This window comes from Raphanus sativus, chromosome 2 (genome assembly GCF_000801105.2).
Source record: "Raphanus sativus cultivar WK10039 chromosome 2, ASM80110v3, whole genome shotgun sequence".
NCBI lineage: Eukaryota > Viridiplantae > Streptophyta > Magnoliopsida > Brassicales > Brassicaceae > Raphanus > Raphanus sativus.
This window is the reverse complement of record NC_079512.1, coordinates 6,888,498-6,905,792: the sequence shown is the minus strand read 5'-3', so window position 1 is coordinate 6,905,792 and position 17,295 is coordinate 6,888,498. Positions and strand designations below refer to the sequence as shown.

The 17,295-nt window shown below is 32.5% G+C and overlaps 3 protein-coding genes across 3 annotated transcripts; 1 reads left to right on the top strand and 2 right to left on the bottom strand.

Moving 5' to 3' along the window:
• Positions 1–144: 144 nt before the first annotated feature.
• LOC108832472 (annexin D5) lies at positions 145–1,765 on the bottom strand. The gene is made up of 6 exons (XM_056998793.1): positions 1,690–1,765; positions 1,479–1,624; positions 944–1,162; positions 650–865; positions 459–548; positions 145–378 (listed from the first exon to the last, which is right to left on the bottom strand). The coding sequence occupies exons 1-6, from the start codon at positions 1,763–1,765 to the stop codon at positions 175–177; spliced, it is 951 nt and encodes a 316-aa protein (XP_056854773.1). The 3' UTR covers positions 145–174.
• Positions 1,766–11,299: 9,534 nt separating this feature from the next.
• On the top strand, positions 11,300–12,630 carry LOC108840394 (putative clathrin assembly protein At1g68110). The gene has a single exon (XM_018613224.2). It carries the CDS (start codon positions 11,401–11,403, stop codon positions 12,505–12,507), a length of 1,107 nt encoding a protein of 368 aa, XP_018468726.2. The 5' UTR covers positions 11,300–11,400; the 3' UTR covers positions 12,508–12,630.
• A 56-nt stretch (positions 12,631–12,686) lies between these two features.
• On the bottom strand, positions 12,687–14,108 carry LOC108840395 (protein BASIC PENTACYSTEINE3). The gene is made up of 2 exons (XM_018613225.2): positions 13,998–14,108; positions 12,687–13,581 (listed from the first exon to the last, which is right to left on the bottom strand). Exon 2 carries the CDS (start codon positions 13,566–13,568, stop codon positions 12,726–12,728), a length of 843 nt encoding a protein of 280 aa, XP_018468727.2. The 5' UTR covers positions 13,569–13,581; positions 13,998–14,108; the 3' UTR covers positions 12,687–12,725.
• Between the last annotated feature and the right edge of the window lie 3,187 nt (positions 14,109–17,295).

The following is a 17,295-nucleotide window of genomic DNA, read 5'->3' as shown; positions in this document are numbered from 1 at the left end:
ATAGCTTCTCAAGTTCTTAGTTGATCTTTGTTGGGCCTACCCATTTTTGGTTGAAACTTACATATATAAACATATTATATTTTCCTTTCAACATTCTTACAAGAATTATTTGATATAAATACATAAAAATACGCCAAGAATCAATGTGAAAGTCTGGGTACATATAGATAGAGATCAAACGTTGGGGCCTAGAAGAGAGAGGAGAAAAGTTTTGTAGTGACCACTTGTATCAGACTGAACAGCATTGTACAAACTCTTCTTGTATCTCTTGCGGTACTCTGAAACGATGTAATGCATATCCACCTCTGCTCTTGTCACCACCATTCTAATCAACGCCGTGTCGTCTGTTCCCAACCCTTTCATCGATTTCCTCAGCGCCTGCAGTTTCATTTTGTCATGCTTTTAACCTCTAAAAAAACTGTGTCTTGTGGTTCAAGAAACATGAGATTTAGGTTTACCTTTGCGAAATAGAAAGAAGAGTTTTCAGCACATTGTAAGATTGTCAGAAGGACATGCTCGAAGTTCCCGCGTGTCTCATCCCTAATGGCCTATCAAGAATTAAAAAAAAATATAAGAATTAAAAAAATATATATATTGAAGTACTATAGAGGGTTTCTTGATTAACAAGTTTCTGATTCTTGATTATTACCTTTCCAAGTTCTTTACCGAACATCGAACGGTAAGTAGATCTGAGAGCGACCAGATGAGTCCTGCTTCGGTCTGTGAAAATCTGAATCAGCGTCTGGTCATCTGACTTGTGCTTCCTCGCAACCGCCTTCTTGAGAACCCTAGCGTCATCCTCTACGATCTTGTCATCGATCTCTGGTCCTTCATACCGTGTAGTGTTCAAATAAGCGAGCAAAACCTGTTATATATTTATATATACATGTCAACATCTAATATTATCTCAGTCAAAAGGATTCATCAGATGATCAATACATACTCTTTTGTGATTGCCAGAAGCTTCAGATTCAACGTCTTGTTCGACCCTGACACCAAAAGTGTTTAAGTAAACCTGTTTGATCTGACGAAGCTGAGAGCCAGAGCGTGTACATATAATCTCAGCGACAGCTTTGTGATCAGTCACGGCTCCTCTCAATGCTTGTTTCAGTATTGAAGCGTCTCGCTCCACTGCTTCAGGCATCCACAGAAGAAGGGCTTTCTGAAACCAACAAAAAACATCTATATATAGTTTTAAACATACTTATTTGAATATAATAATTAACTCAAGTCACAAAACTATACAAATAATAATAACTTAGATCAAAAGTAAAATACATCCGCCCGTAGGGCGGGCCGATTCTAATATACTATATATTTTAGTTTTTAACTAATTTCAGACCCCATTATTATTATAAAATAAAAAACGAATAATATTTGAATGTAATATCTAGTTACGCATCTAATCCATATACAAAAACGAGCATGGTTTAAATCATATAGATGTCTAGATGAATAATGTTTCTTGTAAGGCCTACCTTGAGATGACCGTGAAGCTCCGATTGGAGACGTTTGCGAAGGTCGTCTGAGAACTTAGTTTCATATTCTTGTTCGATGAGAGCTCGTTGCCCTGCATTGCGGTGAGCTAAGATGTTGATTATTACCGAAGCATCGCAACCTCTTCCTGAAAATTTGCACAAGATTATTTAAAATGTGACAGAGAAACCTTGTTATAACCATTAAAGATACCTTTGAAGGCCTTAAAGAGCTGCTCGGCATCGACTCGAGGAGAAGGTACTGTCATTGGTATTTTCATTGTTGCCATTTTTCTCTTTCGTCTTCAATAAGATTCAGAATAAGATAGTTATAAGATTTTCTTCTTCTTACTTCTTAGTTTTTGATTTTTTTTTGTATTTTCTTGATCTTGTTTTGGATTTTGTTGTTGGTGGTGGTGGTGATTTGTGGATGTTGAATAGTTTAGGGAAAATGTGTTTTGCCAAATATGCCAAGGAAATGGACATTGGACCTTGGTTTCAGGAGTTGAATTCTCTGTTTCGTTCAGTTAAATGTGACGGTGGATGCTTTGATACATATTGCACACAGAACCTTTTTATTGGGTCCATTGTTTTATGTTTCATCTTATATAATAAAACAGACTTTTCTGTCTTCTCCTGCTGCCACCTCAGCAAAGAGGAAAGGGAAAATTGCGCCACGTGTTAGGCTTTTGTTTTAATTTTTTCGCCTTTCATCGAGACGGAGTGGGCTTCTATCGAAACAAGAATTTAGTACTTTATAATAGGTTGTAAATGTGTTTGTTGGTTTGAGAGAGTATAGGGCTCAGGCCCAATAACATATAACCCTTTTAGACGTTCTATCTTTACTCGAATCAGCCAGAAACCACCTTCTGTGCGAAACTGTCTATCATATATATGTAACGCTTATACTCCATTTCCAGACAATCAAGCAACTGCTCTTAATGATTTCATTCAATCTAAGTAACCCACTACTTGCTCATCCATTCATCTTCCTTACTTTCACTAGAATTTTCTTTCAGTATATATAAAGAATTCTCGCCACGGCTCATATTTTTGCGACCTGCCTTTCTAACCATATCACTCGAAAAACCTCTACAGTAAGACAATTGCTTTGTCAAGATTACATACACCTTTAACTCTATTTTTTTGGATCTGTATTCGCAAATTCTAATTGTTCGTTTATATCATTGGGAAATATGTGACCGCTCGATTGTTCGTTTATAACAAAAGCTTCGCAAATAACTTCAGAGCTTTATCTTTTTTTTTTTCTCCTTTATGTCTTTTTGCACGTAAAAGTTGGAGAGCGGTCATTGAAGTGGTTGATTGCATCTGTTTCCTGTTTTATTATCTCTTTGTTTAGACCGCAAGATGATTTGTATTTGGACTAGAGGAAATAATCCGACTCACCATATTTTTGTTATGTATTTAAGCATCCATAGAAGATTTCCTCTTGCGGTTGCGGAAGAATAAATAAATCTTATCTTATTTTGAAAACTATTTTAAATTTTTAAAACTAAAAGTTTAAAATGAAAATATTATAAAATATATATACACATTTTATATATTAATTTGCATTCACAAACATGATCATAATTTGTTTTATAAAAACTTTAAACTAACTATTCATTAGAAATTTTAAAAGTTAATATACATACATATATAGAGATATACACTTATATAAAACGAAACAAAATATTCTTTCAAAAGCTTTAATATAAATCTTCAAAAAAATAATTTTTAAAATTATAACTTTCAACTAATTAGAATAGTTAAATAAACAAACATAGTATTATTACCAATCACTATATTAATAATTATTATATTTTATAACAATAGTATGTATTTATATTATTATAGTGTTATAATATGTTAATATTAGTAATTTATTATTAAATCGTTGCAATATCTCATAATCAACCTATAACATCCCGAGTTGTGATATATTAAAATGCTTAAGAGAATTGATTTGGCTACCTATGTCACCAAAGTCGACTTATCTTTTCCGTCACACATCCGTTTAGAACTCTAGAGTTAAGCGTGCTTGGACTTGAGTAGTGGAAGGATGGGTGACTTATCGAGAAGTGATTTGCGATACCGTGCGAGTGAGACCAAAACACGGGGAAAAGTCGGGTGATGATTGTAGAGCCAGTAAACAATGATTTCGAATATTGCAAAACTAACGACAGACCGTCATATGGGATGGGGCCCACGGGCCGAAAGAGCGGGCATGGGTAGCCTATTAGCCATGGACGGGTTGGGATGTTATACAACCAGTCATAAATATCTCGCAAACGCAACAATTTTCAAACGTTATGCAAGTCATACAAAACGTTTAGTAACACTTGAAACCGTAACCACCTGTATCTGCAAATTTCCTTACTAACAACCGCAACCACTACGTTTGAACCAAACATACCCTTAACCGCTAACAACATACCCATATCTTTGGTTTAGCTTATTTAAATTTAAAATACGAATTTTATCATAAACCTACGGTATATGTTTTTTTTGTCAACATCTTAATCTGCGAGTATATGTTACAGGTCAAATATACATAATGCCGGGTATATATCTTCAAAATTCATAGCAAAAACAGATGTTGTTATTAATTTAGTTCTGAATAGATACACACTAAAACAACAAATAAATTAGAATATATATTTCACTGAATATAAAATTCTTTACAATTTATTCAAGGGATACTCAATATAAATTAAGATACTTATGCATAAAATCATGAAACAGACTCCTAAAGAAGATAATCGAATTAATAATCACTGGTAAGAAACCAAAATAATTGTGAATATAAAGTATAGAAACTGTTTTTTTCAGAGAAAAATAGAAAATATGTTTCACAGTTATTACTTATTAACAATGGTTTTTTAAAGTTTATAAACACTTCAAGTTTAGCATTAAAGATGTCAACTCTTGAGGATTTTTTGGTGACATTTTTAGTATTGTTCTAAAATGGGCAGCAGTCATCAAACATCATTGCAAGTGTCATCATCCCATATAGATTCCAAATACCATAAAGAATTCTTAGTACCGTAATTTAGAACTCAATTGTAAATAAAAATTTAAAGCACACTGATTTCATGAAAAAATAAAAATCTGCGAACATCTACTGGAGTATATTAGAATATTGATGTGGTGTATTCTCAGATTTTTGGATCATAACATAGAATTAACTATTATTTATTCAATTCACATTTCCAATCTTTCCATACGTATTTGTAGATAGTAAAAATGGTAAATTGTCAGTTTTACTCATTTTTAATTCTATATATGGTTCATATTTTTATATTATTTGTTTAACTCCGGGAGTAGCCCGGGAAAAAATTCTAGTTTATATAGAGTTGGACAGTAATAGCATTACTTTGATTTTCTAAACTTTTAGTTGTACAGGAGGACAATGCGTATCTGATTCGCAATCACTTTGTTTTTTGAAGCAAGGGAGCGTTCGATCTTTCATACAGCACCAACAATCTCTTTGGAAAAAGCCTTGATCTGAACATCTTCTATGGATACATTTTGGAATATAGAGCTTGCTCTCTATTTCTGCAACATCCAATTGCCTGCCTATATATTTGAAACCACACATCATTTACACAACACTGACAACGACAAAAGAATAAATATATGAAGAAATATATGCATACATTGATGTAGAGCAAAGAAGGAGAACACGAATATGCATACGAAAACTGTCTTTGAAATCATCTTTTGTTTATCTTAGGCGATCTTACTTAAGATGTGATGTTTGTTTTACTGGTCAAATTGCCATATATATAGTGTTATACTGAAATCAAAACGCAGATATTGTCATAAAGATGTAATGTTTTTTTTTATTGGTCAAATTGTCATGTAAATATAATCGTAAAGAGTTTAAAATCCAAACAAATTGAAGTCGAACAGAAAAAAAATTGGATAACGTATATAATGTCATTTAATATTTGTCAAACGATTACTTTACCAAACAGGCGTATAGGCTCTGTATATTAATTGACATGCAAAACAAAAATATGAACTTTGTTTTGTAAGTTATATACTCCCTCAAAAAAAAAATTATAAACTCCCTCATTTTTTTTGTTAATACATGATGTTTTATAATTGTGCACATAGATTAAAAATCTATTTAATTTCTTTTTTTTAATAAAAGTATTAATTATTTATATAATTATAATTCAACCAATAATAAAAAAGAACACATAATATCATTGGTCATATAATATTAACTGTTAATAAATTTTATATCAAAAAATTAAAAATGTCATATAATTTGAAACAAAAAAATTTCTCTAACATGTCATTACCTCCTGTATTAAAAACGGAGGAAGTAATATATAAGCTATTCATATCTTAGTTTCATAAATTCTATATGTTTACCTTTTCATTAATCATCTTTGCATACCACATTTTAAATCTTGCATTATATTTTTTACAAGGAATAAAAATAAAGATTTATCATCATATCTTATCTACTTATATATGTTTGTTCTTTTATACCACATTAATTCATATTTATAAATACTAAAGTTACTTATTATTTGATCATATCAGTATAGCTACATATTTTCATATCAAACTGATAAGAACTGAATGGTTAACACGAACAAACCGGCTTGACAAGGTCATAACATTGATTCGTGGGTAGAATAAATCTTTGGGAAAACAATCACTAGTGACAAAAAAAAGGGGAAAACAATCACTTTTCCTTTAATTAAGAAAAATCGATCACGAAAGATCAATATATCTACAGAGATTTTGTATCTGCTGGAGACGCCATCAGAGTCGCCATAAAGACGTCATCTGACCGACCAACTTCCAAGATTGTTCAATTATCAAAAATACATGGGATTTTGTTTTTATGAAAACAACCTGACTGTTACAAAAATAAAAATAAAAATAACCCGAGAATGAAACAAGAACAATCTGTGATTTGTTGCAACACACGACTGACGAATGACAGAACTTAAGAGAACAAATTAGAGATTTAAAAATGAAAATCGGGGAACTTTTATGTTTTCATGCTTACCAATGGGCTCGTTTTGCTTACCCTTTAATATTTAACATTTATTAAAGAGCATTTAAGTTGACCAAATTGATACTCCCTCCGTTTTCTTTTATAAGTCGTTTTAGAGAAATATTTTTGTTTCAAATTATATGACGTTTTCGGCTTTCTATGTAAAATTTATTAACAGTTAATGTTGTATGATCAATGATAATATATCTTATATTTTTTCATTGGTTGATTTGTGGTTGTGTAAATACTTAATGATGTTTTTGTCTAGAAAATATAAGAAATTTATGTTGTTCTTAATCTATGTGCAAGATTTTAAAACGACTTATAAAAAAAACGGAGGGAGTATCTAATTTGGATGTCAAAACGTTGACAAAAAAAAAATTTTGGATGTCAAAACAAATTTGTGGATTTTTGGATTGATTAGCCGAAATATTTATTTAAAATAGGTCATAGTACAAGGCCTGAGCATTTCGGGTATCGGTTCGGTTCGCGTATTTCGGGTTTCAGATAGTTCGGATATAGGATTAAAGGATCCACTGAGTACTTAACTTCTTTTCGGTTCGGTTCGGTTCGGATAGTAAAACTAAGAACCGGAAAATACCTGAAATAATTTCGGTTCTCATTTGCTTCCGGTTCGGGTTCGAATAGTTCAAGTAGTTCGGATAGTTCAGATAAAATATTAGTTATTTAGGATAAACTATCAAATAATTATTATGATTTAGATAAAAAGTTTGAATATTTTGGATTATTTTAGATATTTCGGATAAAATTATCTGGATACTTTTGGATAATTTGGGTAATTCGGATATTTTATAATAATGTAGTTATTTTCAAATAAGTTTGTATTCTTTTAAGAAAATCTTTAGTTATAAATATATATATTTAGTTATGTTATATGTATATATAATTAATATTTTTATATATTCGGGTACCCGTTTGGTTCTCTGTTCGGTTCAGGTTTGGTTCGGTTATTTCGAATATAGAAATATAGGAATCATGCGGGTATTCGAAGGTCCTCGGTTCGGTTCGGATTCGGATATTTCGGTTCGGTTCCGGTTCGGTTCTTCGGTTCCGATTTTTTTGCCTAAGCCTAGTCATACATTGATATGGTTGTTTGCCAAAAGCAGTACAACTTTTAAATTTGAAAAACAATCACAGAAGTACATTAATTTCTGAAAATTTAGTCCTAAAGAGGACAATTGTTGTCGTCAATGCAATCATCTATGTTATAGTAACATAGCGATGAATTTCTGTGACAGCACCAACAATCTATTTCTGCACCAAATCCACATTTCCGTTTAACACACTTTGGAACATAGAAATCGCTCGAACTCTCTAGTCCTCCAACATCCATCTCCCTGCCTACACATTTGAAACCACACGTTATTTACCAAATATTAAAGATGTCAAAAATAAAGAGAAAGTTGTTACACATATATGAAGAAACCTATATATGCATACATTGATGTAGTGCAAAGAGGGAGAACAGAAATATGCATATGAAAGTTGCCTTTGAAATCATATTTTGTTTGTCTTAGATGATCTTAGTTATGATGTGTCTTATCTTTTTGTTCTTATTTTCTTACAGTATGTAATGTATGTTTTATCGTCAATAACCCATATATATAGTGTTATTCTGTCATCTTAAAGAGGTAATATATATTTTTTATTTAACAGAAAAAGATGTAAAAATATGTTACTAAATATTGTCATATATATCATCTTAAAGAGGCTAAATATATTGAAGTCAAATAGATAAAATAGACAACATATATAATGCCATAATAATAAAAAATTTATTGCTTATATTTTCTTAAAACACTACTTTATTGCTTAAATATACCATCTTAAAGATGTTAAATATATTGAAGTCAAAAAGATTAAAATAGACAGCGTATGTAATGCCATTTAATACCAGTTAAATGATTTACTTTACAAACTGGTGTAGTGTACATCCTCTACTATAGATTGCATGGTATCAAAAACTAATATGTGAAAACTAAATGTTTTAAAACATTGAAACACTATTTAACAAAAATGTAAATGGAAATGTTTTAGAAGCGTCTATAATGTATGTGTTTGTACAATTAATCAACATGTGAGCTTGATTTTTTCTTTGTTTTTTTGGTTTTTCCAAGATAGAAAACAAAATTAAATGTTGTTTTTCTTTGTATATTTTATAAAAAAAATCAAAAATTAGAGAAAAAACCTGTTATCCTTCGAGAAAACAAAATAGTGAGCTTTATTCTAAGTAAAATCATTATACAGAAATGATAAGATATATTAAAATGCATATCAATAACTAGTCATGAAAGTATTAAAAATAAAATTAAACAAGTAATCACTAACATCAAATTATTTCACGTTTCTAAATTAGAATTGCGTGATGACAAAAAAAAATTAGAATTGCGAGTTTTCTAAAACTGTGTTTTCAAAATGAGTTTTTTAAACATGTGTAGGCCTGGTATTTTAACATAAATATTTATTTTGACTTAAAAATTAAATTATAAATTATTTATAGGCTTATAAAAATTATAAGAGCTTGTGAAACATTTACAAAATGTTTAAGTATACATTATAAGGGTTCATAAATATATAAAATTGTATTATAACTTAATTAACCAGTTTTAATGAGAAATCTATAAGGGTATATAACTTATTTATAATAGTTTAACATAACTTTAAGAGTTTATAAATAACTTACTATCCTTTATAAATTACTTGATAGTTTCATCTGCAAAATATAATGTTTATAGACCCAATTGTTTTTTAATTTTTATAATTATTTCTAAGAGTATAGAATTATTTTATAAAATATTTAAAATTATAAGCAAAATAATTTATTTATAGATAACTATAAACAATTTATAGGATTCTATATTTTAATAAGAAATTAAAATCTTTTATGAATTTTTCTGAGTCATTTAGAATATATATTAAATTATGTATATCTATATATATAAGGTATGTTACTTCTAGTGGGAATTACCATAGTTGTACCTTAGAATGTTCTATATGGATCATACTTAATATTTTTATAAGTAGTGCAATATTAACCATAATTGCATGAAAATAATCATTTTAAAATTTGTTAAAATAATCCCCAGAAAGTAATATATAGTTAAAAAACCATACAAATTTTATTTGTTTATGAAATACTAATAAGATTTTTTTTAAAAAGAAAATATGTCCTCGAAAATTGGATGCCCAATTGACTTGGTGACTTAACTTCTGGACCGGCCCTATGTGCACACATAATTTTCCTAAGTTCGATTCTCCTGTGTCATTTTCTTGTTTTGTAGCAACAATGCACAGCACAGGCATGAAATTTGATCTAGATTCGCTCCTGTGTGTGTGAGAAGATATCTGCCACAGTCAAAGATGAATGTTGGATGGCATGCAGCCGGTATATCACTATACTGGACGATGAAGTGTAAATGGAAGATCACAACCTTGGCTCTGTGATTAATCATAGAATTAGAACACGATGCTTAGTATGAACTCTCTAAGCTGTTCTTCACTTTGGTGGAGCCCTCTTCCCTTAGCATGAACTCTCTAAGCTATTTTGTTGTGGAACTCTCTAAGCTTTCTTGTGCTACTCTTAAGATGCAAAGAAACACTCAAATACTCAATGGTACAAGCACTTTTTTTTCTTTTTTTTTTCTTAAGCCTTAACTCATTATTCTTTGGAACATTCTAGTCTAGCATTAGCATATACTACAAAAATATCGCAGCCCTATCTTTTTTAGTAGGAGTTTCTATATTATTTTTGGTAGTAATAATGATAGTATATAGAATATGGTCTAAGAAACTACAAGATTATCCACTACGGAAATTCATTTGTCTTCTTCATCTTATCAATAACTGAAACTTAGATATCTACTCTCCTTTACGTTTATAGTGAGAGATTGAAAGTAAGATTGTCCAATCCGGTTTTGGTTCAGGTCTTATTTGTTTCTAAATCATAGAATTTCAACAAAAAATCGGTTTGATAAACTAATTAGATTCCGCTAAACAAACCAGTCGAAAGCTATTAATAAAAAACTAGCAGTACGAATCAAAATCCATCCTACCTCAGCGATAGAGACGCTTCCCGAGATACCCCGAATCCCTACATGCCAAATTGATACATCATAGATCAATAATGGCAGTGTTAGTGGGCTAGGGTGGAGTCTTAAGGATCATATCGGAAATGAGATGTTTGGATTAAGAGCTTGTACTAGAAGTTTCTCAGCGCTCCATGCTGAAATGGACGGTCTACTCTGGGCGATCTCATGTATGAGAGAGAGAAGGTTCACATCGATACGGTTCGAAACAGACTGTTCGGACCTAGTGGATATGACCATAAACCCGGAAGAATGGCCAACCTTTGCAACGGAGATCGACATGTTCCACCGACTACAGGATAACTTTGAGAATGTGACCCTTAGTCATATTCCTCGAAGTATGAATGGTCGTGCGGATGCTTTGGCAAAGGAAGTTAGGATGAAATGATACATATTTTTCCATATAGATCAGACTCGGACAGATGGAGATGTTCCCCGGAGAATCAATTCGTCTAGACCTCACTTGATCTAGTACATTGGGCAGCCGACAAAAAAAAAAAAAAAAAAATCCATCTTTACTATTTGCAAGCTGGTATAAAAAGGCAAAACCAAACCATGATTTATACGAGTTTGGTTTGGTTTAAACGTAATCAAACCGGTCACATGTTCCAGCTTTATTTTTCTATTTAAAAATATTTTCTCTTTCAAAAATGAGCGGTTTCAACGGTTATAACGGAAGGTGCAGAGACAAAGAACTCAAAATAGAGAAAGAAGATTTTCAGAGATTGACTTTTTGTTCTTGAGGAAGACCAAAGACACAGAGAACACGACGAGAGAGGAGGGAGGGGGCTCGACTATGAAGCTCTGGAAACGAGCTGCTGCTGCGATAAAAGACCAGAAAAGCTTACTAGCCGTTGGATTCTCCCGGCGAACTTCATACCGGAACACGGATCTCGAAGCAGCCATCATCAAAGCCACCTCCCACGACGACTCCTCCGTCGACTATTCGAACGCTCAGCGCGTCTACAAATGGATCAAAGCTTCTCCTCTCAACCTCAAAACTCTCATCCACTCATTATCCACCCGCGTCAACCACACCCGAAGCTGGATCGTCGCGCTCAAATCCCTGATGCTTCTCCACGGTGTGCTCTTGTGCAAAGTCTCTTCCGTCGTCGGAGAGATTCGACGTCTTCCTTTCGATCTCTCCGATTTTTCGGACGGACATTCGGCTCTCAGCAAAACATGGGGGTTCAACATCTTTGTTCGAGCTTACTTTGCTTTCCTTGACAACTACTCTTCCTTCACATCTGATCAAATTCATCGTAACCGCGCGAATCTACAATCGGATAAAGTCGATTCGGTGAAGCAGCAGCTCGATAGGATCCAGAGACTTCAGTCTCTTCTCGATTTGATTCTTCAGATACGTCCCATTGCTGATAACATGAAGAGAGCGTTGATCCTAGAAGCAATGGACTGCATTGTCCTCGAGAGCATCAATATCTACGGTCGAATATGCAGCGGAATCATCAAAATCCTCCCGACCGCCGGCAAAACAGACGCCGCCACGACTTTAAAGATCGTCAAGAAGGCGACGTCTCAAGGAGAAGATCTCGCTTTGTACTTTGAATTCTGCGGAGGCTTTGGCGTCCCGAATGCGCGGGTTACGCCTCAGTTCGTTAGTATACCAACGGCTGAAGTAGAAGCGATGGAGAAAATGGTCAAGAAGAGCGTCGAAAAGGATGAACAAGAGCAAGAAGAAGTAGTGGAGGAGGAAGAGAAAGCTATTGTACTGTTGGAGAAACCGAGATTGCAGACGATCATAACCGACGAATGGGAGATTTTCGAAGACGATGAGCATTGTTTTAATGAAAAAGTCATTCAAGAATATCATCAAGATCCCCTGCCTCTTGTAGTATGGAACCAACCAGTTGTTTACACAATGCCAGATTTGATTACGTTCTAGAGAACGTTTTCAGTAAATCTGGATGAGATTTGATTCTTTTTTTCACCTGGTTCTGGTTCTGTACATAATACAATTTTTTTACCAGTAAAAAAATTCAAGAAAAGAGGTACATTTTGAGATACATACCGAGTTTGATTCTGAGTTCTACAACATAGCCTTTAGGTCACAAACAAAACTTGATTCCGAATCTAAAAAAGTTGGAGAAAGGTTTGGTTTTTTTATCTGATGGTGACAAACTTGTTGGTTCCATGTTTTGCCCAATGAGACTTCAAATCAATAGGGTTTGAGAAATCAAAACCATCACCAGAGAGTTTCTCAAGAACTTTCTTAAATGCACCTTGGCTCATCTTCCTTCCAGCGATACGAGCACCGCGCTTTTTGGTGTTCATCGGCAAAGGGTACATGGACACATTTGTGGTACAGCAAGCGGACTGCCATCCCCCACACCCCCACCTGTAACACTGTTGAGAAAATCCGGTACACGAGCAAACCGGAACCGGTAGACAACCGATATCTATTGTAACACCATTTATCACCATCTCTATGCTCTTCCTCAAAGGACTCCTCTCCCTTTGCATCCTCGGAACAACACTGTCCTTCAGCTTCCTCTCTTTCTTCGCCTTAGGATCAGCTCCTCTCTCCCCACCACCACTGCATTGCCTTCTCTTGAGAGACTCATCGACCTCGGGTTTAGGAACCTGCAGAAGCTGCATCGGCTGAGCCCTGGGATCATCAAGAAGCGTGTGGTGGTTTGAAGGGTTAGGTAAGTTGTTAAAGAACTTGCTATCTCTGTGCTGGTTTAACCAGCTGTAGCTCATGAACGGTGCATCAGAGGCAGTGTAATCTCGCGGAAAGGACATGATATTGCTGCTGCTGCTGCTACTACCGCCACAATAGCCATTATTATTTGCGGTTATGAAGTTTGGATTCTGAGGGTTGAGAAACTGCTTCTCGTTAAGGTTGTTAACCATACTTGGTATTAGCTGAAACCCTAAACTCGGTCTGAACTGAGACTGCTCGTAATAACCCCAATTCCTGTTGCTCAACCCATCTTCGTCCATTTATAAGAAACTTCTGCGAACAAAACCCACATTTGTTTTTGGTAAAAGATCTTTACTTTCCACATGGGTTCACAATATAGAATCTAAATCATCCTTGTTCGAGTCACATTCGCTAAATCTAAGATTAGTTTCAATCACATTTTGTCAAGAACACATTTTTGTGAAAAGGGCTTAGGTGAATCTAAAAAGCCCAATCAGATTTAAGGATTTGAACAAGAAAAGACCATAGATTCGTTAATATGTTTTATTAGGGTTTCGCAATTAAACATTTTTTTGCAGGTGCAGAACAAAGCATATGGAACAGAGGGATCTAATATAAAAAAGTATAAATATATAAGCACAGAGAGATACGTCGACAATGGAGAAAGAGAGTGAGGCAAAGAGTACAAATACGAAATATTTTATGGATAGTGGAGAGAGGAAACTTACCGAGGATGGTGAAATCGATCTTTTAGATTTCTTTTTCCTTTTGAGAGTGAGAGAGAGAGAAGGGAGGGGACGGTGGGAGATGGTAGAAAGGCTGATAATGGTACTATTTTAGTTATCTTTAACTTTCTTATACTTCTTCTATTTATTCTATTATATTTAAATATCTATACATTAATTGGTTAACACAAAACAAAACAAAATTAAAAAGAACAAAAAAGAACAAATTTTTTTAAAACGAATTCTATGGTGATTTTACGGTAAAACAAATAAATATGCTAAGTAATAAAATTGCTTTTGAGTTTTATTAAGATAAATAATCTTGAGATACTCCTAAATTTTTTTTTCACAAATCTAACACACAAGAGTTAATTTTGCTAACAAAAAGATAAAATTTATTTTTTATCTAATTTAATAAACATGAATCATTACTTTTAACTTAAAATGAAATATTAAATTACTAAAATAAATATTTTGAAAATGAAAATCATATCAATATATTATGTATATACTCTTAATTATCTTATATAATTTACATATAATTATATTACTATATTTTATTTGATAGGTTTATCTACTAAACCACTTTCTTTATGTTGGTTTGGTCTGGTTTTAATTGGTTCGGTTTTACCAGATCGATCATCCTTAATATTCAATAATATCTTAATTTTTTTGGATACATATTAAGGATTGGGATCGCGTTTGGTAAAAATTCTTTTTGAAATTTTGAATTTTCAGGTTTTTCGGATTTTCATTTGGGTTTTGGTTCGATTAAGGTAAAACTCATAATTAGAAATACCGTAAAGTAAGATCCATTTGGTATTTATGTCTGGTACGGATCAATCCCAATTCACTTTTATCAGTTCGAGTTTGGTTCAGATTTTCGGATGTGGTTTCTTTTGCCTAACATTAATTAAAATGACCAAAATATTTTTTATTAATGAGACAAAAAATATTTATATATTAATCTAGATTAAGAGTTTGGATTTGGGGGTGGTGGAGTTTTGGAGGGGTTGGTGTTTTGGGAAGTGGGGTTTAGGATTTAAAAACACAATAATTAAGATTTAAAATAGTAATTTTAAAATTATTTTCAAAAATAAGTTTTCAATTTAAAAAATATATTTAAATATTCATTTATGCAGCTATAGAATATTTTTATCTCTTTAGTGAAATGTTTTTGGTCATTTTTCTCCTTGTATGTTTTTTTGATCAAAATTTTTTTGAAGATCTGTTGTGATTTTTTTGCCCTTTTATTAGTTCAAAATAAAAAAGGCAATATAATATGATAGAATAGTAAATATATTTCACATAAATTTATTATTTTATCATAGATTAATATTAATTTACAAGAAATAAAACTTAATTAACATAAAATATATAAAATTAAGAAATAACCTTAAATAAAATTAGGTATGCAGTTATCTTCATTCACGAGAAAATAATAATGCGTCACTTTTTATTTTTCTAACCAGATATGTGTATTTCCTCCCTCCCTGGTTGCGGGTCAAACCCGTCCCGCTTGACTTGCCAACCCACGGGTTGAGTGATTTTTTTTTCAAAATCTTTTTGACCTGCCTGATCCGCATGAAGAAAATACCAAATCCGCACCCGTCCCGCTTAAACCCGCGGATGATACGCTAGACCCGCGGATAATATTAATAATAATAAAAATGATTATTTTTAAATATTTTTTATTAAAATAATAATAAAAATCGATTTATAACTAAAAAATTATTTTTTAAAAAAGTTAAAATTTTCTTAAATTTAAAAAATATTTTAAATTTCCAATTAAATTAAATAAAATATTTTTATTTTATTAAAAATATATTTTTTCTTAAAGAAAATCTTTTTTTTGCGGGTTGGCGGATACCTGCGATTGAATTTTGGCTGACCCGCATCCGCCCCGCGTTAAAATCATTCGACCCGCACCCACACCCGCATACAATTTTTCTCAAATCACTCGACCCGCACCTGCCCCGCGGCGGATCAAACGGGGCGGGGCCCGCGGATAATGAGTCAAATTCCCAACTCTACTCCCTATATATATGTTCACCTCAAATATTTCTAGTTCAAAGTGTTCTTTATGCTTTCCTCTGCGCATTTTAACTCTCAGTTATAACCGCACCTTGATTTTAATTGTCTCCAACAACAAAATAAAATTGAAATATAGATGAATTATATTACAAATCACACACAGTTAAATAGAATGAAAAATGCCCTTATCCACCAAGTGTTTGATGAGAGAGAAAGAGAGTATAAGTTTAATTGGTTGAGGTAGGACTCCTGAAATTTTAGGGTATATGAATCAGGATCTGTCGGATTCGTTGATTTAGTATTTTTATCCGCGGTTTCAGGATTTCCGAGTTTCGGATATCCATATATGTATTGTAATATCTATGAGTATTTTTATTCGGATTCGTATCTAGATTAGTAAAGCTAATAAAAATATTTTTTAAACTACTAAAAATAGTACAAAAATTGATACCTTATGAATTTAGAGTACTAATCAAACATATTTCTAATGTTTATCTGCACTATTAGAATTAGCAAAGATATTTGAAATTCTAGAAGTTAGATATAGATAGTCTGTGCAACGAGAACTGAGTTATTATAATTGTGTGCTTTGAGTTACATGTTCTTAGTTAAATCCCTAATAATCTTTCTGGTTTGCAGTTCGGATTTACTTGCACCTAAATCTAGTGCCTCATATCTCTATAATATACAAACATCTTCTTTTGTTCCTCGTCTTCAAAACTCTCAGGCTGATGCTTTAGCAAAATCAGGCCTTGCACGTCTTATTGTTGTTGGTAATTAAACACTGTCCTCTGGAAAGTAATGAAGTAGTTGTTTGACAAAAAAAATACAAACATCTTCTTTTTACTTTCATTTCTTCATTTTAATCCTTATTATTTAGCTTAATTCTAAAACTTATATATTGCCTAATCCTAAAGTTTATGTGAATTTGATTTAGATATCATATTTCACCTCTGAAATTGCAGAATAATTTAAATAAATAATTTAAGCATATCAAGAGACTGCTAAAACTATAGTTTGTACATCAATACGTTGTAGTCATGCATACTTCTCAGATCAATAAAACCTTATCCGTGTTCCCTTAGTATACAAATAAACCTGCTATATTTGCCAGATAACATGTACATGCTCGTGTATAAAACAGGAAATACATCATAATGTATAAGTATTGGCGACAAATCTTCCGTTCATTAAGTATTTAATTCCACCGTCCATGCGTAGATCATTTGGGCTCTCATTTATCTTAGGCAGCTACTGTTTTACTTAG

Excerpts from the sequence above, each read along its gene's own strand:
- LOC108840394 (XM_018613224.2), top strand. The coding sequence starts at position 11,401 with ATGAAGCTCTGGAAACGAGCTGCTGCTGCGATAAAAGACCAGAAAAGC.
- LOC108832472 (XM_056998793.1), bottom strand. The coding sequence starts at position 1,765 with ATGGCAACAATGAAAATACCAATGACAGTACCTTCTCCTCGAGTCGAT. Across the intron at positions 866-943 it reads CTTCTGGCAATCACAAAAGA|GTTTTGCTCGCTTATTTGAA; the intron begins GTATGTATTGAT and ends AATATATAACAG. Across the intron at positions 549-649 it reads TCGGTAAAGAACTTGGAAAG|GCCATTAGGGATGAGACACG; the intron begins GTAATAATCAAG and ends AATTCTTGATAG.
- LOC108840395 (XM_018613225.2), bottom strand. The coding sequence starts at position 13,568 with ATGGACGAAGATGGGTTGAGCAACAGGAATTGGGGTTATTACGAGCAG.